Genomic DNA, 26,633 nt, shown 5'->3' with positions numbered 1-26,633 from the left:
TAAATCGTGGACAAGTTGACGACCACGAGTAGGATGTGCACACAATGGTTGTCTAATCATTTTCTCTAGCCTGATTTCGTCTGACAGTTCAGAAATCAACCGAGACTCTTCATCTCCATCTTCTATCATACACCAAAATAGTTGTACAATCTGTAAATAACAATCTAAATATAAGTTACATGGGAAATAAAGTATTAAATATAAAATTTTAGTATAAAAGAAAAATTATTAAATTACTAAGTTCAAATAAAAAGCAAAATAAATAAAACAAATCAATTTTTAAATCCCCACTTAAAATCTATCGAAAACCAAGCTCTAAATATTAATAACTATTCATTATGTTTACGACCAACAACATGTTCTAGATAACGAAGCGCATGTTCATTTTCAGAAATGCCTATTAGCCATCTTCGAACAGTTTCATCTGTAGAAAGTAATTTAGTGGCATCCCAGTAAAAAGATGAACCAAATTCAATCTCTGAAATTTGGTGTAGACGCCGTGAAGCCATAGTTATGTCAGATGTCAAAGCCGACGACATTTCGCATGCTGCCAATTTTATTGCATCAGAACGTTCTCGAATCACTGTTGATAACTCAGACGAATTATCAATATTTGATGCTGTACGTTTACGCTTGTTTGGCTTATTATTACCACCAGCACGGGGAGGGTGATTATTGCTTGAAGTTGGATATGGAAGATCATCACCTTGGTCATTTACCATGTTTGGTAATGACCCGTCTACATTTTCGTTTTGAGAAGTTGTACCAATATTGAACTCCATCTCAGTATCATATCCATATTGGGGACGATAAACATCCTGGCCACTCCCAACTGACCATCCATCTTTAGCTCCAATATGAGTTCCACTAAAAACCTTTTCTAGCAAATCTTGGTTGGCTAAAGATTTTTTACGAAATCTTCCAGCCACTGAATTTTCCTAAGAATTCAATAAAGCAAAATTAGTGATATAGGTCAAAAGAAAAAATATATATATATATAAAAAGTGTTTAATCTAACAAAATACCTTTATCCGGTCATCCCACCACTCTTTGTCCATGTTGATTTGTCCTGTGCTATGATCTATAGTCACTCCAGTCTTATTGGACAACCAATTGTAGCAATCATACCAAGTTTTTTGATTGGTAAGATGATTCTTAAAACTTCTCCATACTAAAGTATAACCCGTAGCTTCTTTAAAACTGTTTATGACAGTTGTTCTACCTTCTTTCTTTTTCAACAAATAAAACCCTGTAGCTATTTATCTTTTAATAATAATATTGCTAACCACAAAAAATAATATATATTGCTAACTACTGTACCTAGAATTTCGCAATATTATATTGGTATTCTTGTTGGAATTGCCCTAACTTTTTAAAAATATGTATAAAAACCCAAAAGAGCATCAACCAAAATGATCTAAAGTCAAAATATTACATAATATGCATCATATCAAAGTTCAACCGCGGATCCAGCGCGTTCCGCTTACTAGTTCTACCATTCATAGACTAATAGCTGTTCTCGACCGTTGAAGCGTACCACATGACCGGTTGATTTAACCTCGTTTTTTCGGATGCAGGAAATTGCCCTAATTTGCAGGCGCTACCGTTGTCTTTTTTTTTGATAAAGGATAAACTGTATTTTCATTTCCAATTAGTGATTTGCCAAACGATTCTTAGTTAAAATCTAAACTAATTATACTCTTATTTTGATAAGCATTCAATTTAATATCTCTGATATTTCTCATACAGTAGTTAAATAACTCAGTAGCGATATTATCTGTTGAATGCTTAAATATAAACATGTGAAAGTAGATAATATTCATATTAGATAATCCTCATAAGACAGTATGCCAAAGTCTTTGCCACGATAGTATCTATATGTGACTGATATGATAATGGGTACTCTTATGCCTGTGTAATTGTTTTTTTTTTTTGGGTCTCATTAATCTTGTTCATATATAAGATCGCAATTGGGTTATTCGTTACGCAAGGAAGCGTGAAAACCTAAAGATCTGGTAGATGTGTATTTTTTTTGGCGGTTCAACCAAGAAGCTTACGAGCGTCTTCCTGTTCTTCACTGGTAATATTGGCGAAGCTTGTAAGCTTTGACAACCAATAAGCCTCAACCATGATCTTCTTAGCTTCTTTCTTTATTCTCAACCTCTAAGCTCCTAAGCTTCTTTATTTATTCTCAAGCTATTATGAGATCTCGAGTTATACTGAGATATTTTGTGATAAATTTAGGTTGCAACAAGAGAGTTAAGCGTAAAGTTCCATTTACTGACAGAGACAGAGGATTTACAGGTAACTAATTATCATGAAAGCCTTCATTTTTTCCTTCCTTGTATTTTTAATCAACTATATATATGTTGATGTGTCCTGAATCTTTTCTGTGACCTGTAGCATTAGACAACATGTGGATCTCCACCAAATAGTAAAGAATCATTTTTAAATGAACTACAGTATTCTGTTTAGTCACTTGTATTGGGCGTAAATCTGCATATATTCTTAGACCATCTTTAACGCAGGTGCTTAGGTCCAATGCTTAGGTAATTAATGATTTTTTTAAAAAGAAAAATGGGATTAAAACACGGTGCTTAAAAAGGGAGCAGAAGAATCGGTGCTAAATGGACACGTGTTGGGCAATGGTTACATCTCTCTCTCGCACAAAACGCACGACTTCTGTCTTTCTTTGTCATAGACGAAACCGCGTCTCTCCACCTCTCCTCGTCGAATCCGCCAGTGCTTCTTGTTTTCTCACCGATCGGTTGGAGCCGCCGGCATCTGTCTCCGTGGAAAGCTCGTATCTGTTGGTGGTCTCGCCGATCGTGTCCTATTTGATCCCCGATGATGCGTCTCTCAAGCTCTCCTACACCACACCGCCTCTGTTTCTTCAGCTCTCCTCGGCGACGAATCGCGGCTCCCTCGGTGGCTCTTAAAAAAAAATTAAGCACCCCTAAATAAAAATCCTCCATTGGAGGACACATCTTAATGAGATCTTAACTAAAGTGCTTAGGTCCAATCAAAATTCAATTAATTAATTAAATACTCATTAAGCAACCCATATGGGATTTATGGTTAATCATGCTCTTATATGCTGAAATTGCCTCCAATCCAATAATAATAATATATCTCCTTGCATGTGAATGTTGCCAATATGGTACCACGTTAAATCTCTGTTTCATTTATTTTGTCATCTGTTTTCCGCAATCCTTGCATCCATTGCAACAATATCAATTATTTATTTTTCTTGTTTATTGTTTCTACACGGGCGGACTGGTGTCGCAGAGAATTTGCCAGATGATCACTCTTAACAGAATCTTGAGAAGATATTTGGAGTTGTTGGAAAGTAAAAAGGCTTTAAAACTCTACTTCACACTTTCATTTAACATGGATTTTTTTCTAAAAATATTCACAAACAACAAGTATGGATTTGTTTCAACAAGTGTGGAAAAGATCAGGAAAAGAATGAGTTCATGGACTGGTCGTTTCCTCTCACACGCTGGTCGGCTTCAACTGATCAACTCGGTCATTATGAGTCTTGCAAACTTTTGGCTAGCTGCGTTCAGATTACCAAGCAGCTGCCTGAAAGAGATAGAGCGACTGTGCGCAGCCTTCTTGTGGTCTGGACCGGACCTTAAAACCACGAAAGCAAAAGTTAGCTGGCAAGACATTTGTCTACCAAGAAATGAGGGCGGCTTGGGCATTAGGCCCTTGAAGGAAGTAAATAATGTTTACTGTCTGAAGCTTATATGGAGAATAGCATCGTCGCGCTCTTCTCTGTGGGTCAAATGGATCCATTGCTACTTGATAAGGAAGAGATCTTTTTGGTCGATCTCAGTTAACACAAACTTGGGATCTTGGATGTGGAAAAAGCTATTGAAGATGAGGAGTATTGCAAGGCAATTTCTAAAGGTTGAGGTCGGTAATGGAAGTCAAACCTCATTCTGGCATGAAGTATGGTCTCAGATTGGGTGTCTCAAAGAGGTGGTAGGTGATCGTGGCGTTATTGCCCTTGGCATAGCAAATAACGCTACGATGGCAGATGTTATATCAAATCATCGACGGCGGAGGCACAGACAGAGTATTCTCAACGACATAGAAGATGAGATTGATAGGCTGCGTATTGGAGGGTCAGCCGATATTGATGATGTTAAGCTTTGGAAGTGGGGTGAAGGGAAATATCTGAGTAAATTCTCCTCAAAGAGGACCTGGCAACAGGTGCGAAATGAGCATCAAACTTGTGCTTGGAGTCAAGGTATATGGTTTCCTCAGTCTACTCCAAAATACTCTTTCATGTTATGGATTGCGAGAAGGAACAGATTGCAAACAGGAGACAAAATGCAAGCTTGGAACGTCTCTGTGAGCACAGAGTGTGTTCTGTGTCGGGGAGTTCAGGAGACATGCAAGCACCTCTTCTTTCAGTGTCCTTACTCGACTGAAGTGTGGGAATCTCTGGTGAAAGGGCTTCTTAGGGATGACTTCACTACTGACTGGGATGATATTGGGGAAATGGTTTGTGGTAGAAGCTACCCTCCAACAGAAATGTTTCTTATCAGATACTCTCTTCAGGCTGCAGTTCATAGCATATGGAGAGAAAGAAATGGCAGAAGGCATGGAGAGGAACCAAAAACGGCTGCTATATTGAGTAAGCTTATTGACAAAACGATAAGGCTTCATCTCCTTGCTGTCAAAGCCACGGGTCAAGCATACTTGGAAAGGAGCTTATGCACTTGGTTTGGAACAAGGCAAGTTCCAAATCCAACATAGAAAATAGAAAATAGAAAGGTTTTATTTTAGTTGATTGAGTATATAAATAAAAAACAGAAGCACTAGATGTAACACAGTTTGACTGAATATAATTTTACATTCATTCAAAAAAAAAAGCCATTCGAATTTGTCATCGTCCAGAATTAAACTCTTCTCGTCCAAAAGGAGATTTCTTGATGAGCAACAAAGTAAGTACTAAGTTCTGTTTCTAATCATTTCCTCCGTTCTTGAGCTTTTCATGGACTTAAAGAGCTTAACATTCTTGGTGTTTTAATCCAAAGATTCACGCACTTAATGAGTATGGTAAAACTAATTTCGCGGATAAAGCTGTGAGTGAATATTTTCTCTCACACGTTCATCTTTAATCCAAAACTATATATATATATATATATATATATTTTTTTTTTTGGTCAAATCTAAAACTCTATATATTAGAATATACCAAATGTGATCCATACCAGCAGGAGAAGCTGAACGATGAAAGAAATTGAAGGAAAGGACTTCGTGTGAGGCTCCTTCTTAGATGCTCCGTAAGTCAATAACACCCATAGGGGTGGGCAAAAAAACCCAGATACGAAGAACCGAACCGGATACGATCCAAAAAAATAGTACCGAACCCGAACCGAAATTGATTAAATATCCGAACGGGTTCAAAATTTTGGTATCTAAAGAACCGAAACTGAACCCGATCCGAACCAAAATATTTTGGGAACCCGAATGTAAGCGAAATAGATTTATATACCTAAATATATTACTTATTTTTAAATTTAATATATATTAAAAACATCCAAAATATATAAGATACTTTTAAGTTGTCAAAAATACTTGAAAATATACATAAATAATCAAAAATAAATGTCTAAAATAGCTAAAATATATTCAAAACACCAAAATACTTGAAATACATATTGATTTTCTATCAAAATATTCAAATCAAACCAGTTTATATGTAAATTTTAGGTATTTGACATATATTATACAAATTTATATGTAATATATTATTTTGTTTTATAGATTTTGAGAAATTTTCAACATATAATGAATATTAAAAATTTTAAAATAATTTAAATGGGTTATCCGAATCCGAACCGAACCCGAACCAAAATTTTGAAATACCCGAATGGACTGAAATCTTTAAACCCGAAAATCCGAAATTCGAATAGATCTGAACCAAACCCGAATGGGTACCCGAACGCCCACCCCTAAACACTCATATATTTATCAATGAACACTCAAAAACCTTCTGCTGTTAATTTGCGTTATATTGTCTTTTACAGCCCAAATAAGTCCTCAAGAACAGAAGAAACTTTGATGGCATCCTCATTGATGACGAAACTCGTTATGAATCTAGGGAAGACTCCCCACGTCTCCATTTAACCGAGCAGCAGCAGCTGAATCTCCATACAACTTTAAGGAAACACCATTTCTTGGTCTGCACCTGCACGTTAGGGTGATGACAACAATCTTGGAAGACTCTGGGAAAAGGACAAGGACGATGTCCAAGAAGCTATGCGGAAGGAGGAGGAGGACGTAACTCCGGGATCGTGCTTGGACTCAGCCTCAGTCCAATGTCACCGAGCCTTAGCCTACACGACTTTTTGTTTCCAAAGACAGCAACAAAGGGACCAAGAATGCCTGAGGAGCTAGAGGCTTCACCATGAGACGTGGCAACTGGCAAACCTTCAGTCTCACTCTCACCTACCAATCACTACAAGAAAACATCGGCATACTTGTTGTAGGCACAGGGGGGGTAACCCACGAATTGGTTGAATGGTGGAACCAAGGTTTAAACCTGAAAACAAAGAGAACCGATTTTTATGAGTTTTTAGTTTTTATGATGCAAACAGAAACAAATATGAAAACCAATGAGATGATGATGATAAAGATAATAAAACAAGATAAATAAACAAATGATAGGATGGAATCAAGTTGCTGGATGTGTATCACTCTCAGCTTGATTAGATGATGAACTGAAGTGGATTTGCGGAGGAAGGTTTGATTGAATCTCTCAATCTGGTGGAATGATGGATCGAAGTGATTGACTCTCTCAATCTGTGTACTGAGCTTGTTTGATTTTCACAAACAAACTAGACTCACGAAATCAATAAGACAACAAAGAATCTCTCTTTGAATCCTAAAGACCGATATTTTATACAAAGAACAACTTTGATAAAACTGAATAAACTTTTTATTAACTTGGTGATTAAGGGTGCTCTTTACAATGGACGTCTAGGAGCTTATATAAGGCTCAGAGACAAAGGTCCTAACGTTCTAAAACAAATAGAAAAGGAAACAAATCGAAAACTAAGAAAGAAATCAAAAACTAGCCGTTGGAGCCTTTTGTGGGATTTTGGCTCCAAGTAAAGAATCTGATCTTTCTTGAACCTGGATGGTTTAAGGGGATAAGTAAGCTTCCTGGGAACCTTCTTTACTGCTTGGAATGTGCTGAGGTCGTGCCTAAACTGAAGAGGAAAGAGCTGTTGGACATTAATGTCGGTTTGCTCCAAATAAGGCAGGTTTGAGTAAATGAGGATCCTCCTGATCCAATGGTTGCTGGTGCATGGTATGAACTTGTAGAACTACTCCTGGATGCCTAGAATATCTCCTGATTGGTTTAAATGATCTCCTGGTCGCCAATGTCTGGTTTGAAGCTGATTGAACCGGTTAGCTTCCAATTGAGGCAAGTGTAGAACTGGTTTGACCGGTTTTGGAGATTGGATCATAACTTAATAATTCCGTGGCCATTTCTCCTGATCTTGGGCTTTCTGGAAAGCTGATAAACTCCTCTTGACTCCTATGATGGGCTTTGCTTCAGGCCGCTCCTTACTTGAGCTTAAATCTCCTTCTAAAGTCGGATACTCGCAGATGGACCGGCTGAGAAACCTCTGGGTTGTAAAATTCATAACTTCTTGCTCCGTGAATATTTTGGCCCAATTCCAATTGGCCTGGACTTCTTCTTGAGTGTAGAATCCATAAATATTATCCTCGTGATTTAAACCCTCCTGGGTTGTAAGATATGGCATTTTTAGTGCACGTATGTCCTGGTTTGCGCCTTGGCTGGTTGAGTAGGGCTTTGGGTTGACCTCCGGTTCAGTTGCTGATCTGATGACCACATCATCCCCTCCCTCTTGACAAGGTTTCGACCTCGAAACTGTATAATCTGCACCAAGATAGAGCAAGTCAGCTTTCATTCTCTTTTGAGATTCTAAAGCCTTACCTTGGTATTGTTTTGGTTTTGCTTCTTTAAGCAATATGGACTGCATTGTGTCTTGAACCATCTTCTGGTTCATCACAGGTGTGGCGCCTGGTGGATCCTCTCCTTTGAATTTATGCTCCTTAGTTCCTGTTACATCACCCTTTGACAAAGACAAGTGCATTATACAAGAATTTGGAACCAATATATCAGATTGAATAAAACTATCACTTTTCATAGATAATTCTGTTTTCTCTTCTAGTGATGTTTCTATCAATGCTTTCTTAGTAGGACAAACTATAGCATAGTGTCCTTTCTTATGACATCTATAACATGTCTGATATTTCAAATCCTCAGAGTTAGAAGACTTACCTTGGCTTGATGCCTCTTCTTTCTTTGGGTTTGAAATCTCATCATTCCTTGGACTTAAATCATGAACAACTTTTAAATCCAAAAAGGACTTTGAGATCGTGTCTTTCTTGACTTCAGGACCTGTCTTATCATTCTTGGACAAAGACAAGTGACTCATACCAGTGGGAGATGATTTACAAACAAATTTATCAAGTATAGGACTTACCTTGGCCTTTTCTTGAAAAATCAGTTTGTCTGGTTTTTCTTTGTGTCTGGCCAATGTGTCTTGGCTGACAAACTTCTTCTCCTCCATGGTCTTTGGGACCTCAATAGGTTGGTTTTGATCATAGAAAACCGTGGGCTTCTGGTTTGGCCGAATCTGGTCTTGATGGATCAAGCTTCTATGACCTTCTTTTGGTACATCTTTTCTTGCTTTTTTGGAACCATGAGTTGGATACCTCCTTGGATATAGTTCCTGGATTTCAGAACTTGTAATCTTTGGTGCAAACTCATATCTCATGACTTCCTTAAGAGCTCTCCATGTTTTGATAGTTGGCTCCTTGTAAAACCATCTATCACCTTCTTCTTGTACCCACCATTCAAAGGCATCATCTCTAAGTTGTTCAATGGCATAAGCAAGCCTCTCTTCCTTCAAGATGTTGTTGAAGTGAAACCATTCATCAAGGTTCCTCTCCCATATTAGATAACCTCTTTTTCCTGAAAATGTAAAGAGTTTATTTTTATCAGCAAAAGAGTTATAATTAAATTGAGAATTAACAACATGGTGTTTGTGGGTTTGAGAAGTTGGGGTTTGATTGATCCTTGAAGGATCTGGTGGCTTGGGCTCGACATAGACAGCCTCTGGAGCATCTCCAAATCTCCTTTCTCCTGGTTGTGGACGTTGGCCTTGTGCCTTCTTTCTTTTCCTCAGCTGTGCAATCAGATCAACCTCTTGCAAAGCTGTCAAATGTTGGTTCTCTTTGGCCATCTGACAGTGGCCGTGTGTTTCTCCTACCATGGCTTCCTGAAAACACTCTCAAAGATCAAGTGAAAGATATGGGAAGGTCTGGTCGAACCAAAATAAATCAAGTGCACAATGCAATTTAAACTAAACCGAGAAAATATGCAATTATGAACCGAAATGAAATAAAGTATGCAAAAATTATTTTTCTTTTGGTTTTCTCAATGCAAACACGAAATGAATCAATATGATATGATAATAAACACAAATGAAAAGAAAATATGGAAAGCAAACTAATGCTGATATTTGTTTTTTTTTTTTTTAAATTTTCTTTGATGCAAACAATTAAACCACTTATGCAAAAGATATAAACTAAGCTTGAAAATATTTTATTTTTCTTTTCTGATGCAATCACGAAATGGACCAACTAATATGATATGAAACAATAACTAGGATGATTTCTTTTGGCTTTTAAATTTATGGATGCAAATGAAAAGGAATCAAATTCAAAACATAACTTTTTATGGGATTTTTTTTTATGGAAATAATAAATGCAAACACTTTTCTTTTGGGATTTTCGATTTTAAATGAATCAAACAAAACTTTTCTTTTCTTTTTCGTGGCACTTAGCAGAATGAACAGCAAGAACACAAAACAAATGCAGAAACAAAACTTGAAACAAAGAAACAGTTTTTATGGATTTTCGGTTTATGATGAAAAACAAATGCAAACAAATATGAATGATGCAAGGATAGAGTAACCTGATTCAGGAGCTTGAGCTCTGATACCAAAATGTTGTAGGCACAGGGGGGGTAACCCACGAATTGGTTGAATGGTGGAACCAAGGTTTAAACCTGAAAACAAAGAGAACCGATTTTTATGAGTTTTTAGTTTTTATGATGCAAACAGAAACAAATATGAAAACCAATGAGATGATGATGATAAAGATAATAAAACAAGATAAATAAACAAAGGATAGGATGGAATCAAGTTGCTGGATGTGTATCACTCTCAGCTTGATTAGATGATGAACTGAAGTGGATTTGCAGAGGAAGGTTTGATTGAATCTCTCAATCTGGTGGAATGATGGATCGAAGTGATTGACTCTCTCAATCTGTGTACTGAGCTTGTTTGATTTTCACAAACAAACTAGACTCACGAAATCAATAAGACAACAAAGAATCTCTCTTTGAATCCTAAAGACCGATATTTTATACAAAGAACAACTTTGATAAAACTGAATAAACTTTTTATTAACTTGGTGATTAAGGGTGCTCTTTACAATGGACGTCTAGGAGCTTATATAAGGCTCAGAGACAAAGGTCCTAACGTTCTAAAACAAATAGAAAAGGAAACAAATCGAAAACTAAGAAAGAAATCAAAAACTAGCCGTTGGAGCCTTTTGTGGGATTTTGGCTCCAAGTAAAGAATCTGATCTTTCTTGAACCTGGATGGTTTAAGGGGATAAGTAAGCTTCCTGGGAACCTTCTTTACTGCTTGGAATGTGCTGAGGTCGTGCCTAAACTGAAGAGGAAAGAGCTGTTGGACATTAATGTCGGTTTGCTCCAAATAAGGCAGGTTTGAGTAAATGAGGATCCTCCTGATCCAATGGTTTCTGGTGCATGGTATGAACTTGTAGAACTCCTCCTGGATGCCTAGAATATCTCCTGATTGGTTTAAATGATCTCCTGGTCGCCAATGTCTGGTTTGAAGCTGATTGAACCGGTTAGCTTCCAATTGAGGCAAGTGTAGAACTGGTTTGACCGGTTTTGGAGATTGGATCATAACTTCATAATTCCGTGGCCATTTCTCCTGATCTTGGGCTTTCTGGAAAGCTGATAAACTCCTCTTGACTCCTATGATGGGCTTTGCTTCAGGCCGCTCCTTACTTGAGCTTAAATCTCCTTCTAAAGTCGGATACTCGCAGATGGACCGGCTGAGAAACCTCTGGGTTGTAAAATTCATAACTTCTTGCTCCGTGAATATTTTGGCCCAATTCCAATTGGCCTGGACTTCTTCTTGAGTGTAGAATCCATAAATATTATCCTCGTGATTTAAACCCTCCTGGGTTGTAAGATATGGCATTTTTAGTGCACGTATGTCCTGGTTTGCGCCTTGGCTGGTTGAGTAGGGCTTTGGGTTGACCTCCGGTTCAGTTGCTGATCTGATGACCACATCAATACTGAGGGAAAAAATCGTCGGTATGTCGTCGGAATAATGCTATTCCGAGGACATACCGACGAAAAAAATCCTCGGAAATAACTCCTCGGAAATTCATATTTCCTCGGAAATTCCTCGGAAATTTCCGACGGAATTCCGAGGAAACTAAATTCCGAGGAAACTCCGAGGACACCAAGTTCGTCGGAAGTTTCCTCGGAATATACCGAGGGACGCCTTCCTCGGAATATTTCGATGGAATTCCGATGGCCCAATCCTCGGAAGTTTCGACGAAACATTCCTTGGAATGTTCATCGGGAATTTCCGAGGAACCTGGCCCTCGGAAAATTCCGAGGAACATCTTTCCCTCGGAAAATTCAGAGGAACTTCTGTCCCTCGGAAAATCCCGAGGAACTTACTTCCCTCGGAAAATTCCGAGGAACTTATGTCCGTCGGAAAATTCCGAGGAACTTCTTTCCCTCGGAATTTCGGAAAAAATAATTTAAAAAAAAAAAAAATTTTAAAAAAATTAAAATTTTTGAAATTTAAATTCGAAAATATAAAATTAAAATTAAAATAGAAAACATAGTAGATAATATTCAAAGTTAAATAAAACATTCCGAGTTTTTGGTAAAGAAAAAAAAAACTACGGGTCTTGAAAGTTCGGGAACACCTCGTTCGGGTACATCCTCCTCATCATCTCCATCATCTGCTCGTTCAGCCTCTTCTGTGTCTCATAGCCCGCCTGTTGAGCTGCCATCTGGGTCTCCAACGCAGATATCCGATCATCCTTGTCCTTCAGCTGAGCCGTAAGAACTTCTGGATCAACATATGGCGGTGGTGCAGAAGAAGGAGCAGCCGACCGGGAGCGACGACCCAAACCGACCAAACGTCCCTTCTTCTTTGGAACCGACTGAAATATAAATAACCAAATTTAAATAATATAAATTTATGATAAAATAAAAATCAAGAAATAAATAAATTAAACTTTAAAAAAAAAGAACTTACCGATTCAACGATTTCATTGATTCGAACCCGGGACAAGTTGGTCGAAGCCGTCGAATCGTCATCATCGTTTTGAAGCTGAGACACTTCGTCATACACCTTAGTTTGGACCAGGTCGACCACGTCCCTCACAAGACCATCATCAATCTGGCCGGTCTTCTTGTTGGTATACGCCCTTTTCATTATGGCGAGATCATCAACCGGCTCGCCCTCATTTTCTTCCGCCTTGAAAAAACATAAATTAAACAAACATTAGAAATTTGAAGAAATGCACAAAAAATAAAATTCTGAAACTTAAATAATTGAAGAAAAAGCGGTTGAACTTACCATGCGATCCCCCAGAGTGGCAATAGATTGAGCACCCAAGTTATGCTTGTAGATGCCCTTTCCTTTACGGTCGCTCCTGCGGTTGTTGGAGTTGGTGGAAGAAGTTTTTTTCATCTCTTCCTTATCCCAATGCGCACACAAGTCCTTCCAGACCGTGTCGTTCATCGACTTTGGGACCTTTTAATTTTTTTAAAAAAATAGTTTAATAATTTAAAAAATAGTTTAATAAATAAAAAATTGTTAATAAATTAAAAACTACCTTGTTTGCTTCCCACTTCTTCTTCCACTCGTACATCTGCTTCCCATAGTTGTCCATAACTTTATGGACAAAATGGTGATAGATAGAGAGCGTATCATCGGAATTCCAGTTGAATTCTTGCTGAAATAGTTTAAAAATAGTTTTTAAACACAAAAATATAGATAGTTTAATAATTACAAAAAAAGTTTTAATAAATAAAAAATAGTTTAATAATTAAAAAAATAGTTTTAATAAATCCCAAAAATAATTTAATAATTACAAAAAATAGTTTTAATAATATTTAAAATGTTTAATAAATATATAAAATAGTTTAATAATTACAAAAAATAGTTTTAATAAAGAAAAAATATAAGTAAAAAATTAGAATACTTACCGCAAACTGACGAAACCACAGATGCTGCTTCTCGAGAGGGAAGTCAGTGAAAGTCGGGTGTCCCTTGTCGAGGGCCTAGTACATCATACGGTTGATCCATGCGCTGATCTCGTTCCTGTATCGGTTGAACCTAATAAAAAGAACAAATTATTAATAATCAATCAAATTTTAAGGAAAAAAATAAAAGTTTAATTACCATGTTTGACCCTGTCCATGTGGATACTCAGTGAGATAGGGAAGATGGTCACGACCGGGCAGTCGAACCAACTCCGCAACACTCATCACTCCCGGAGGACCCGGAGGAGCAGGAGCGGGTGCAGCAGCGGGAGCGGGAGTAGCAGGAGCGGGTAATGGAGAGGGAGATGTATGGTAGGAGCTGTGGGGCGAAACGGAATCCTGAACATGGCTGGACGAACCCCGAGACTGGCTCCCCATACCACCCCGGCTACGACGGGGTCGAGGCCGGGTCTGATCATCATAAGACCTGTAAATTAAAAAAAAAACATTTTTAAAAATTAGTTCTAATAATTTTAATAAAAAAAAACAGTTTAAATAAAAAATAGTTAAAAAATAGTTTTTAATCACAAAAATATAAATAGTTTAATAATTAAAAAAAAATTTTAATAAATAAAACATATTTTAAAAATTTAAAAATAGTTTTAATAAATCCCAAAAACAGTTTAATAATTAAAAAAAATAGTTTTAATAATATTAAAAATGTTTAATAAATATAGAAATTTATATTTTATATTTCTTATTAATTGAAATATTATATATATGATTTTTAATCACAAAAAAAGTTTTATAGATTTTAAAAATGTTTAATAAATATATAAATGATTTTAAAATACAAAAAATAGATTTTATATACAAAAACGTTTTCAATATATATATATATATATAATTACAAATTCGATTTTTATAACCACAAAATTAATAAAAACCAAAAAAATAATCCAAATCAAGTGAAATACATAATCAAACTCGATTTTACACAATCCTACCATTCAACCTAACAAAAATCTATAAATCTCATTCCAAAATCATCAAATCTACGTAAAAACCATACAAATCTAACCTAAGAGAGTGGGATAGGGTTCATACATGAGGATTAGGGTGGAAATCGCGAGGGAGAAGAGAGAAAGCGCCAGAAATCGCAAGGGAGAAGAGAGGAGTCGACGAAATCGCAGGGGAAAGAGAGAGTGCGGCGGAGAGAAATGGGGAAGAAGGTCGGGCTCGACCTAATAAAATGAGGCGTCCGACGGAAATTATCCGTCGGAATTTCCTCGGAAATATTTAATATATCCGTCGAAATTTCCTCGGAAATCATTAATTCAATTTTCGCGAAATATTTGGCGGCTTGGTTTACCCGGTTAAATGAAAATATTCCACGGAACCAGGTTTCCTCGGAACACCTTCGGTAATTATCGAGGAAATTATGAGAAACCAGGGTTTGGGGTTTCAAAACATCGATTTTTTTCGCCGTATTTCATTTCTTATACAATTATAATGCATACCGTTGAGGATTCTTCGTATAGATGATCATAAACCATGAAATAACAAAATTTCAAAAATAATTGTAAGTATTCCCTTTACCGTTTATTAAAGTGTATAAGTGTTTCTCTTATGTTGTGTGATTTTCGTTCATGCAATCGTAAAAGTGTTTGTTATTGGGTAAAACACCAAAGTTTGACTTCATAATCTGGTTAAGACACTTAATGAAGGTTATATACGTGTTATTCAATCCGCAAAACGTTGTTTTCGGTTTAAAACCACTAGTTCCTCGGAATTTCCTGGGAATATACCGAAGAAATTCTGAAGAAAACCTTACCTTCGTCGGAATTTCCTCGGAGGTCTATTCCGAGGAAATTCCGAGGAAAACCTATCTACCCTCGGAATTTCCTCGGTATTTATATTTAAAAAAAAAAAAAAGATCGAGGCTAGTCTGTTTTCGAGTCATCATCACCAGATGAATCTGAATCTGGATCTTGGTGAAACTCTCCAATCACTGGTTCATCCTCTACGTGAACGGCGGCTTCCTCTCCGAAGTCGGTTAAATCGACTACAAGCCCAACTCCACCTAAATCTTTTGCTGCACTTAAGTTGCCGGATGTGCTTGGTTGTAGTGGGTCTTCCAGCTCAGAACTTCTCTTAACTCGGCCTCTCGGGTTGAGTCTTGTAACAGTAACCCATGGATCATCTCTGTTCCTTACCCGGGGGTACTTGATATAACAAACCTAATCGGCCTGAGAAGCAAGAATAAAAGGATCATAATATTGCAGCTTCCGTCTCGAATTTACTGATGTAACACCAAATGCATCTGTTCTCACACCTCGATCTGAAGTGTTGTCGTGCCAATCACAATAGAAAACAGTACAGCGCAATCCAACCATGCCCAAATACTTGATTTCCAAAATCTCATGTATGTGTCTGTAGTATACATCATCTCCTGATGCAGAACAAACGCCAGCATCATAAGTCGTACTCGAACGTCTCCTCTTCTGAGTTGTGAATGCATATCCTCGAGTACAAAATCTCGGATATGACTTCACAACAAAGTTTGGTCCAACGACCATCTCGCGTATCCAATCGTCAAATGTTTCACCTCTGGCCAAACCAGCACTCACATAAGTAAACATCCATCCACCAAATTCTCTCTGCTTCATTTCTTTTAGTTCGGCCTCTGTGGCGTTTCTATATTCAAACCGCTTTTCTGCCATGAAAATCCTCTCATATTGAAGAACATCTTCGCAGTTGGTGAGCAAATATGTTTGCAAATGACTGCGCTCCTGATCAGTAAGTCGACGGTCCTTTGGTTTTGCGCTAAGTCGTCCAACGTCTGTGAAAATGTCTGGAACCGTAACATGATATGTTGCCCGTTCGCCTCTATCATTATGCCGAGCAGGTCTTCTGTTTTTGGTCTGAACTTCTGTAGTACTCGGTAAAGTTTGAAGTTTCTTCATTGATCATCTGTGCGACTATAGAACCTTCCACCCTACTTAAATTTTTCACCATCTTCTTCAAATGGAACATATACCGCTCATACAGATACATCCATCTATACTGCACAGGACCACCAAGTTCCAATTCTCTTACCAGGTGAATAACAAGATGCTCCATAACATCAAAAAATGAGGGAGGAAATATCTTCTCAAGGTTGCACTGAATCACGGCTATGTTAGTCTACAAATTTTCAGTACCTTCAAGAGTCACTGATCTCGTGCATAAATCGCGGAAGAAACCACTTATCCCTGCAATTGCTTCATGAACATTTCGTGGTAATAGTTCCTTGAAGGCAAACGGAAGGAGGCGCTGCATCATTACAAGGCAATCGTGGCTTTTCAAGCCAGTAAACTTTCCTTCCTTTCTGTCGATACAGTTACGCAAATTAGATGCGTAACCGTCTGGAAATTCCACATCGTTTGAAATCCAGTCAAAGAACGCATCCTTTCCCGCTGCATCAAGTCGGTATATGGGAAAATGAGCCCTACCATTCTCATCAACATGAAGTTCTGAACGAGCACATATATCGACTAAATCCAATCTTGACTTCAAATTATCCTTTGTTTTACCTTGAACATTAAGGATCGTGTTCATGAGATTGTCAAAAAAGTTCTTCTCAATATGCATGACATCTAAATTATGCCTTAGTAGATGATCCTCCCAGTATGGCAGATCCCAGAAAATATATTTTTTGTGCCAGTTATGTAGGTTTCCAACACCATCTACCGGAAAACGCTCATGTCCACCGACGTCTGGCGTCCTTTCTGCACCAAAATCTCTCAGTTGTGTCTTCAAATCTTCCCCACAAATTTCCGGAGGTGGACTGTCAAACACCCTCTTGTTCTTCGTAAACAAATTCCTATTTCTACGATATGGATGATCTGGTGGTAGAAATCTCCTGTGACAGTCAAACCAACACGTTTTCCTTCCGTGTTTTAGTTGGAAAGCATCAGTGTTATCTTGACAATATGGACATGATAGCCTTCCATGCGTTGTCCATCCAGATAACATACCATATGCTGGAAAATCACTTATTGTCCACATTAGTACTGCCCGCATTTGAAAGTTTTCTTTATACGAAACATCGTATGTTTCAGCACCTTGAGCCCATAGTTGTTGCAACTCATATATTAGTGGCTGAAGAAACACATCAAGTGATCTCTTAGGATGCTCTGGTCCGGGAACGAGAATCGAGAGAAACAAAAACTCTCGTCGCAAGCACAAGTTTGGGGGTAGGTTGTATGGTGTAAGAATGACTGGCCATAGAGAATATTGTCTTCCACTCTTGCCAAACGGGCTGAAGCCATCAGTACATAATCCAAGGTATACATTTCTTCTCTCATACGCAAAATCGGGATACTTTGATTGAAAATGCTTCCACGCTTTTGCATCTAAAGGATGTCTGATCTCACCATCTGTTGAGTGCTCCGCATGCCATCTCATTGGTTGCTGTGCGTTCAGACAGATACAACCTCTGCAACCTTTCCGTCAAAGGCAAATACCACATCCTTTTATATGGCACTGGAACTCTTCCACTCGTATCTTTATAACGAGGCTTTCCACAAAATTTGCATGAAACCCGCAGTTCATCCGCCCTCCAATAAATCATGCAGTTGTCTCTCCATACATCTATTACCTGATACGATAAACCAAGACCAGCTACGAGTTTCTGAACCTCGTAGTATGAGCCAGGAGCTACATTATCTTCGGGTAGAATACTTTTTACATAATCAGCAATCGCATCCACACAGTCTTCAGCTAAATTATAATCCGTTTTAATGCCCATCAATCTTGTAGCATATGATAAAGCTGAATGACCATCTCTACAACCTTCGTACAATGGTTGATTTCCAGCATCCAACATATCATAAAATCTCCTAGCTTCTGCATTGGGTAAATCTTCCCCTCTAAAATGATCATTTACCATCTGCTCAGTACCTACACCATAATCTACATCCGTTCTAATTGGTTCTTCTAATCTAACCGCTGGCTGAGGTTCGCTAGTACTAGTACTACCATGTTCATAATCAGTTTTCCCATGATGATACAAAATTTTGTAACTTCGTGTAAACCCACTCAAATATAGATGAGTCCAAACATCCCACTCTTTAATAAACTTTTTATTTTTACAATTAGAGCAAGGACATCTTAACATACCTGTTTTTGCTTCCGGTTGTCGGTGAACTAACCCCATGAATTCGGTTATACCTCGTTGGTATTCTTCCGTAAGCAATCTCGTGTTCGGATCCAAATGAGTTCGATCGATCTAAGAACGAAAATAATTTGAAGAAGATATGTTTTTTTATGAATCAAATTCGTGTGTAAAGAGAGTGAGAGGGAGGATGAAGATATGGAGTGAATGAAGAGGAAGAGGGATGCTTGTATTTATAGTTGAAATCCTGCCGACAGACCGAGGAAATTCCGACGGAATTCCGATGCCAACGGCTAGTTCGTCGGAATTTCCTCGGAATTTTTAAAATCCCCCAATGGCTCTCCAACGGCTCTCTAACGTCTATAATATTTCCTCGGAATTCATCGGTTTTTTCCGAGGAATACAATTTTCCTCGGTATTCCATAAGAATATTCCGACGGAATGATATTTCCTCGGAATTCCGTCGGTATATTCCGAGGAAATTCCGAGGAAACCAAATTTTGTGTTTCCTCAGAATTTCCTCGGAAATTCCTCGGAATTTTCCGAGGATTTCATTTTCCGTCGGAACGTACGTCAGAATACCGCTGTTTTCTTGTAGTGAATCTCTAATTCTAAAACTATAGAATTAACCAAACAATAAATGTGACTTGGTTTTGTAAGATGTGTTAACAGAAGCAAGGGCATGACTATATGAGGAAGGTATAGTATATGAACTACGGAGGCAATGGTTAAGTTTTAGAGGGTTTTCTCTTTATACATTATTTTTTGTCATATTCTCATTTGGGAAATTTCTTTTGTATGTTTTGATTTATTTTTGAGAGATTAATTGGGATTGTAATGTATCATTCTCAAACTTCAGCTTTTTTTTAATTCACTTGTACTAGTTATGTGACTCGAATATTAGTAGTAGAAAACTAATCATTAATCATGCTGTCCCAATTTTTAATGTTTTGAATATATGAATAGATGAATGATCAAAAATCAAACGACCAACTTTGTCTATAATAAGATTATGTAGGGAGAATGAAAATAACAATTAAGTAACTTCTCCGATCTTGTAAAATATTCTTAGAGTGATCATCAAATCAAAGAGTTAGTGAGAATAAAGTCTAGAGATGTGAACCATTTATTTTTCTTGAAGATGATGAGATCAATTAAACTATTAAAAATTGATATCCATCCTGTCCAGATACAACGAAGTTGTTGGATTACAGATATCATGTCTCAAGAACAAGTAGATACGTGTATACAATCGATTGATATATGTAACGTAATTCTGATTTCGAGGGAGAAATTGGCTGACTGTCGTTAATTAGTAAAATATTCCAATTTAGCTTCTTCGCTAACCATTTAGTTTCTACTAGAGAAAATAGAGTAAACAACAACTAATATGAAAAAAGCTACTACATGATTCATATTTTTTTAAATAAAATGGTTCATGGTTGATAGCTAATTTAAGTAGAAGCTCTACAAAATTACAAAATTATGACCACCACCGATGACATGCAGTTGTTCCAATTGTAAAAGTGTGTTAGAATGGACCACATTTTGTTTCCATGCTCAAAGCATAAATAAAACTATTTATTTACAGATACAGAAACGCATGCACTTACTTGTGGTAATTTAAATTGACTGAGATGTCGTCGTTTATGAGTTTAAGATTTCATTTGTGGGGTTGTTTCTTAAGAAATACAGTTCAACAACTCAATTTTATAGAAGAAATATGCACATAATGTAATTCTAATATAGATTATATTTTATTTTAAAAATAAATATATGGATTAATAAATTAGCTATTTTGTTCTTACTAAATTTATAAATCATATTTACAAAATATATTAATCTCATCTTAAGTTGTAGTATTTATTACTAGATTGAAATACCGTTTTTTATAATCTAATCATTTCTGTGAGATTTTGTGTTTTCCATAAATTGAGATTTTCACAAGTCACCAAGTTATGTTAAACTTTGATTGGTTTTATATTCCTCAAATACATATGAAAACTACAAAAGACAAAATATATTAGTCCCCACAAAAAAAAAAAAGACAAATGATAATGATTAAAACAACTATATATTGCTTAGAAAAGAATTAACGAAAAAACACATGTGTAAAAAAAAAAAAAAGAAAGACGTGGCAAAAAGCAACTAATTTCAACCAATCCCATATCTACCTTCATCAGATCAAAACCCAATTTTTAAACACACACCCCGCAGATCCTGCCATGTGGCTTCTCTCTCCTCTACAGCTCACTTCCCTTCTCTCTCTAAAAACCAGACCTGCTGTGATTCTCATAAAGTCGAGTGTCCGAATCCTTCTTCCTCTGTCTTTTTGATTTAATTTTTCAAAATAAAAATTGATTTTTTTTAATTGTGCTGTAACCGGAGAAGAAGAAGAAGAGTATGGGAGGTTGTACCTCCAAGCCCTCCTCCACCTCCGTGAAACCTAATCCTTACGCACCCAAAGACTCCCTTCCACAAAATGACGATTCTACCCCTGCTCGCACCTCCACCGCCGTAAAGGCTTCTCCTTTCTTCCCCTTCTACACTCCCAGCCCCGCCAGGCACCGCCGCAACAAGAGCCACCGCGACGGAGGCGGAGGAGAGAGCAAGAGCGTCACCGGCACTCCGCTCCGTCAGCTCGCGCGTGCTTTCCACCCTCCGTCCCCGGCGAAACACATACGGGATGTTCTGCGGCGGAGGAAGGAGAAGAAGAAGGAGGCTACTTCACCGGCGGCGAGGCAGCAAGAGGAGGAGGAGAGAGAGGAGGTGGGGCTGGACAAGAGATTTGGATTCTCCAAGGAGTTTCAGAGTAGGATGGAGTTAGGGGAAGAGATTGGGAGAGGGCATTTTGGGTATACTTGCTCTGCTAAGTTCAAGAAAGGGGAGTTCAAGGATCATGAGGTTGCTGTTAAAGTCATCCCTAAATCTAAGGTCAATGTTACTACTCTTACTAATCTTGAGCTTATGCTTCAATTGGATTTTGAGTTTTTATGCTCTAGTCTTGATGCTTAAGTCAGTGTACTAGTTGGTCTCTTGTTTGTTATTAGATGTTACACTGTTTGAACTTTAAAGTTAATAAAAAAATAGCTTATGGATGCAAGTAGAAGAAACTTAGAAGGGAGAAGAAACCATTGATACGTTCTCTTGATGTTTATTTTCTTCTCCATCAATTTACTGTCCCTCTTGTTTGAGCCATCTCTTTGGAAAAATAAATGGCGTGTGGACTTTTATGCTTAGAAATTAATATAAAATCGAGTATGTATGTATGAATACATATGAGGTTTAACGTTTCAATATTTCATATATGTTTGTCAAAGGCCAAGATTTTCAATGGTAACAGATGTAAGTTCTGCTGACTTTCTTTTTGGTGAAAAGTTCTACACGTTTTAAAATTGGTCAATAAACTAGAAGCATATACTTTTTTGTGCTGCTTGTGTCATTAAGGAAATGAAAATTTGTATCATAATATCAAGTTATGTGAGTGTTGGCTTAATTCATAATAGACTGTTGCTCATTAGTATTTTTGTTTGGCAGATGACAACTGCAATATCTATAGAGGACGTGAGAAGAGAAGTTAAAATCCTCCGGGCGTTGTCAGGACATAACAATCTGGTTCAATTCTACGATGCTTTCGAGGACAATGCCAACGTCTACATTGTTATGGAGTAAGAGAACCGTGCTAGCACACTACATACAATGTTTGAATCAACTAGATGATAATTATAAATTCAGGAAAATAATCAACTAGTGGAGCATATCAAATTCTCGTTTTCTTGATTTCAAAAATATTCAGCTGTGTAAATTAACATTTGCTTTCTTCCAACTCTCAGGTTATGTGGAGGTGGTGAACTCCTTGACAGAATACTAGCAAGGTCTGTCTATCAAAAAAGAGATTCATCGCTATAAAATTTGTTTAACTTAGACTAACTATTTCTATATTCTATTTTAGGGGAGGAAAATACACTGAAGATGATGCAAAAGCAGTGCTTATACAGATCCTTAACGTTGTAGCTTTCTGTCATCTCCAAGGAGTTGTTCATCGAGATCTTAAACCAGAGGTGAACCTCATTTCTCGTCCTTATTTTAAAACTTCTCCCTAATTTAACACCAATCTGAAATACTTTTTCATGTACCAGAACTTCTTGTACACTTCCAAGGAGGAGAACTCTCAGTTAAAAGTCATAGACTTTGGTTTATCAGACTTTGTCAGACCAGACGAAAGACTAAACGATATAGTCGGTAGTGCATACTACGTAGCCCCTGAGGTTCTACACAGATCTTACACCACGGAAGCAGATGTATGGAGCATAGGAGTAATAGCTTACATTCTCCTATGTGGAAGCCGTCCCTTTTGGGCAAGAACTGAATCAGGAATCTTCAGAGCAGTTCTTAAAGCTGACCCTAGTTTTGATGAGCCTCCTTGGCCTTCACTGTCCTTGGAAGCTAAAGATTTTGTTAAGCGGCTGTTGTACAAAGACCCTCGGAAAAGAATGACAGCCTCTCAAGCTTTGAGTCAGTAACTCTAAAACTCTCCACAACCTTTGAATACAAATCAATTTAACTTAAGACTTCTTTTGTTTTTTACAGTGCATCCTTGGATCTCTGGTAGTAAGAAGATGAATATCCCATTTGATATTCTCATCTTCAGGCAGATCAAAGCATACTTGAAATCTTCTTCTCTGCGCAAAGCTGCTTTGATGGTACATTTTTTTCTGCCAACCTTTGTTCCACATTGTTAGTGTTGATCCTAACTCTTATACTCTCTCCAGGCTCTGTCCAAGACATTGATTACAGATGAGCTTCTTTATCTGAAAGCACAGTTTGCAATCTTAGCACCCAACAAAAATGGTCTCATCACTTTGGATAACATCAGAACGGTATATGCACCTTACTTCCATCTCTCTCTGTCTATGGTTAGAGAACAAACAGCTCAAAAGCTAGCTTCGATTTCTTTGTTGGACAGGCACTTGCTACAAATGCAACAGAAGCAATGAAAGAGTCACGCATCCCAGACTTTCTTGCATTGGTATTGATTCTCCTGTTGTCTTTTGTTCTCGTTCTTTTGCTGTATGGTTTTTTAACAAAAGATTTGGTGTTGGGAACTATGAACAGTTAAATGGACTACAGTACAAAGGAATGGATTTTGAAGAGTTTTGTGCAGCTTCAATTAGTGTTCATCAGCATGAGTCTCTTGATTGTTGGGAGCAGAGCGTTCGCCATGCTTATGAGCTTTTTGAGATGAATGGGAACAGGGTTATTGTCATTGAAGAACTTGCTTCTGTAAGTTTTGTCTTCTTTCACTTTTAAGACTTTTTATTTTCACATTCTTTTGTACTAATTAAAAGGGATCATCACAAATGTTTTGTAGGAGCTCGGCGTTGGATCATCAGTTCCAGTCCACACCATTCTACATGATTGGATAAGGCACAGTGATGGGAAGCTGAGCTTCTTAGGTTTTGTCAAATTGTTGCACGGTGTATCTACTCGACAGCCTTTAGCTAAAACTCGGTGAAGAAGGTAACAGAGGTGAGAGAGGATGAACATACTACCACAGCTAATGGATGTCAAGAACGATTTTATAGTGTCAAAATAGGGAAATCTAAAGTTCCTATAAAGAAAAATAGTTTCAAAATATCAGACATGCCTGAAAAGTTGTAATGGGATGATGTTAAGACCAAATACTTTCTTCTCTAATGTTTTATATCTAAACACTTGAAAACACCTGATCCTTGCATATCTCTGGGTCCGGTTCTATAGCAATTAGACATGGATTATGCAACACACAACAATCCCCAATAGTTTTTTATCAAAAAAAAATCCCCAATAGTGTGGGGAGCATGGTATACTCCAACATTCAAACTCTGAAGAATCTTCCACGAGCCTTGAGCAACCCAATGGCTTCCAAAACCACTGACCTCCCTTTCATCAGCATTCCGTTTAATAGATTCCCGGCAGCAAGCCAGATCCATTTGGAGGAGAAGGGTATCATGAGGAAAGAGAGAAGAGGGTAACACCACTCTCCAACAATGTATGGGTCTCATATAGGTCTAGATGTTTGGAAATGAAAGCAGGTGCAAGAGCATCCTTCCATCTTTGACTCTCTCAGGAGAAGAAGGAACTTGCAAGTGCTGAAGAAAGAAGAGATAGAGACAGAAGCTTATGGAGGTGTTATAAGAAGTGTTGGAGTTATGGTGGTTAGCATATCCTCGTGAGTATCCTCCATTCCACTGCTGCCCTGAGTCTCCTCTCCACTGCCACAAAAAGTAGACAACAACACATTAAGATTTTTGGAGAGAGATCTATTGCATTTATCAAACATGTGTGAGCATACTAAGGGGAGTGACAAGTTGGGCTTGGAGATCATGTGTTAGATATTCCAACTTGTATAGTCAAAAAGTAAAAAACGAGGGAAGGTGCTATATATTCCAACATCTATGGACTATTATTTATTGTCAACCACTAACCTTATACGTTTCTAATATCACAACATGGATTAGAAAAAACGCTATTACCAAAGTTTAACCTAATCAAACATACTAAATATAGACTGCAGATAGAATGCACCACCAACTCCAAAAGTAAAAACTTTGACCTGCTTGTTTGGAGTTCTACCCCAAGATAGTCTGACAATGTTCTTGCCAATGACTGTCCCATTCAAACTCTGGATGGCATCATCAGCACTCTTCCTGTCCAAACCAAAGGCAACAAGTAGCTTTGAGATCACCCACTTTCTGCAGATTGCTTTGGCTAAGTCTTATATGATTGACAAGACTGCCCCTGTTAGTTAATTGGACAAATCCACTATATTATTTGCTTTATACTCATAATTGAATTATTTTTATATTTTATTAATATTTTTTTTTGTCATCGACTATATTTTCTTAATATATCAATATATTTTGATAATATTTAATAAAATTATATTTAAAACCACATTTAAATTCTATGAAACATATTTAATATACACCAAATCATATAAGAAAATCCATATGAAAGTCGCATTTAAAATTTTTAATCAATGTATATCTGGTAAAATTAAATAAGAAAATCTAAAAAAATCATTATAAATTAATAACTCTGTAAATTAATAAAATAATATTGTTCCAACATCATTAATATTCATAGAATTTTTACTGTAGTAAGCTGTTTCTATCTTGAAGTTTAAGGTATTGATTGTCTGTAGTTTTTAAACTGGTTTTGGTTTTATTTTTCAAAAGTTATTTTTATTCAATCTATATTTAGACTTTAGTTTTTTGTTTCTGTAAAATTCACTTTATTACCCATTCAAAATTTTAACAAATAGATTCTCTAAAATTTAGAAAAATTACTTTTCAAAAGAAAATATCGTTTTATGAACACAAACCAAATCAGTTATCTAATTTATTTATATATAATTCTTTAAAATAAATCTATGTACTTTATCTATAATTTATTATGAAATATAAGTTTTTGAGTTACTGTTTTTAAAATAAGATCATAAAATTGTTGACAAAAAAGATCATAAAATTATATATTTGAGTGGCGGATCAACAAAACGGCCTTGACTTTTTGTACTAATTAAAGGGATCATCACAAATGTTTTGTAAGAGCTCGGCGTTGGATCATCAATCCCAGTCCACACCATTCTACATGATTGGATAAGGCACAGTGATGGGAAGCTGAGCTTCTTAGGTTTTGTCAAATTGTTGCACGGTGTATCTACCCATCAACCTTTACTCAGGTGAAGAAGGTGGTAACTTGAGGTTATAACAGAGGTGAAAGAGGACGAACATACCACAGCTAATGGATGTCAAGAACAATTTTATAGTGTCCAAGGAAATCAAAGTTCTGATAAAGAAAAAGAGTACTAAAAATATCAGACAGGTTTAAAAAATTGTAATGAGAATGTTTAAGACCAAACACTTTCTTCTCAAATGTTTTATATCTAAACACTTGAAACATCTGTTTGTCACATGGGTCTAGAGAGTCTTGGAGATGAAGTAGGTGCCAGAGCATCGCCATTCTTCCATCTTTGACTCTCTTAGGAGAATAAGAAACTACAAGTACTGAAAAAAAAAAGAAGAGAGAGACGGAAGCTTA

General features: G+C 37.1%; 1 protein-coding gene across 1 annotated transcript; it reads left to right on the top strand.

Annotated features, from left to right (window-relative positions):
- Positions 1–20,414: 20,414 nt before the first annotated feature.
- Positions 20,415–24,265, top strand: LOC103837533 (CDPK-related kinase 2). Its single transcript, XM_009113894.3, has 10 exons — positions 20,415–21,485; positions 22,089–22,219; positions 22,385–22,426; positions 22,504–22,612; positions 22,691–23,066; positions 23,142–23,254; positions 23,324–23,431; positions 23,518–23,580; positions 23,667–23,834; positions 23,923–24,265. Exons 1-10 carry the CDS (start codon positions 20,955–20,957, stop codon positions 24,064–24,066), a joined length of 1,785 nt encoding a protein of 594 aa, XP_009112142.2. The 5' UTR covers positions 20,415–20,954; the 3' UTR covers positions 24,067–24,265.
- The last annotated feature ends 2,368 nt before the right edge of the window (positions 24,266–26,633 follow it).

This window comes from Brassica rapa, chromosome A01, assembly GCF_000309985.2.
Source record: "Brassica rapa cultivar Chiifu-401-42 chromosome A01, CAAS_Brap_v3.01, whole genome shotgun sequence".
NCBI classification, from domain to species: domain Eukaryota; kingdom Viridiplantae; phylum Streptophyta; class Magnoliopsida; order Brassicales; family Brassicaceae; genus Brassica; species Brassica rapa.
This window is presented reverse-complemented; position numbering and strand designations above follow the sequence as displayed.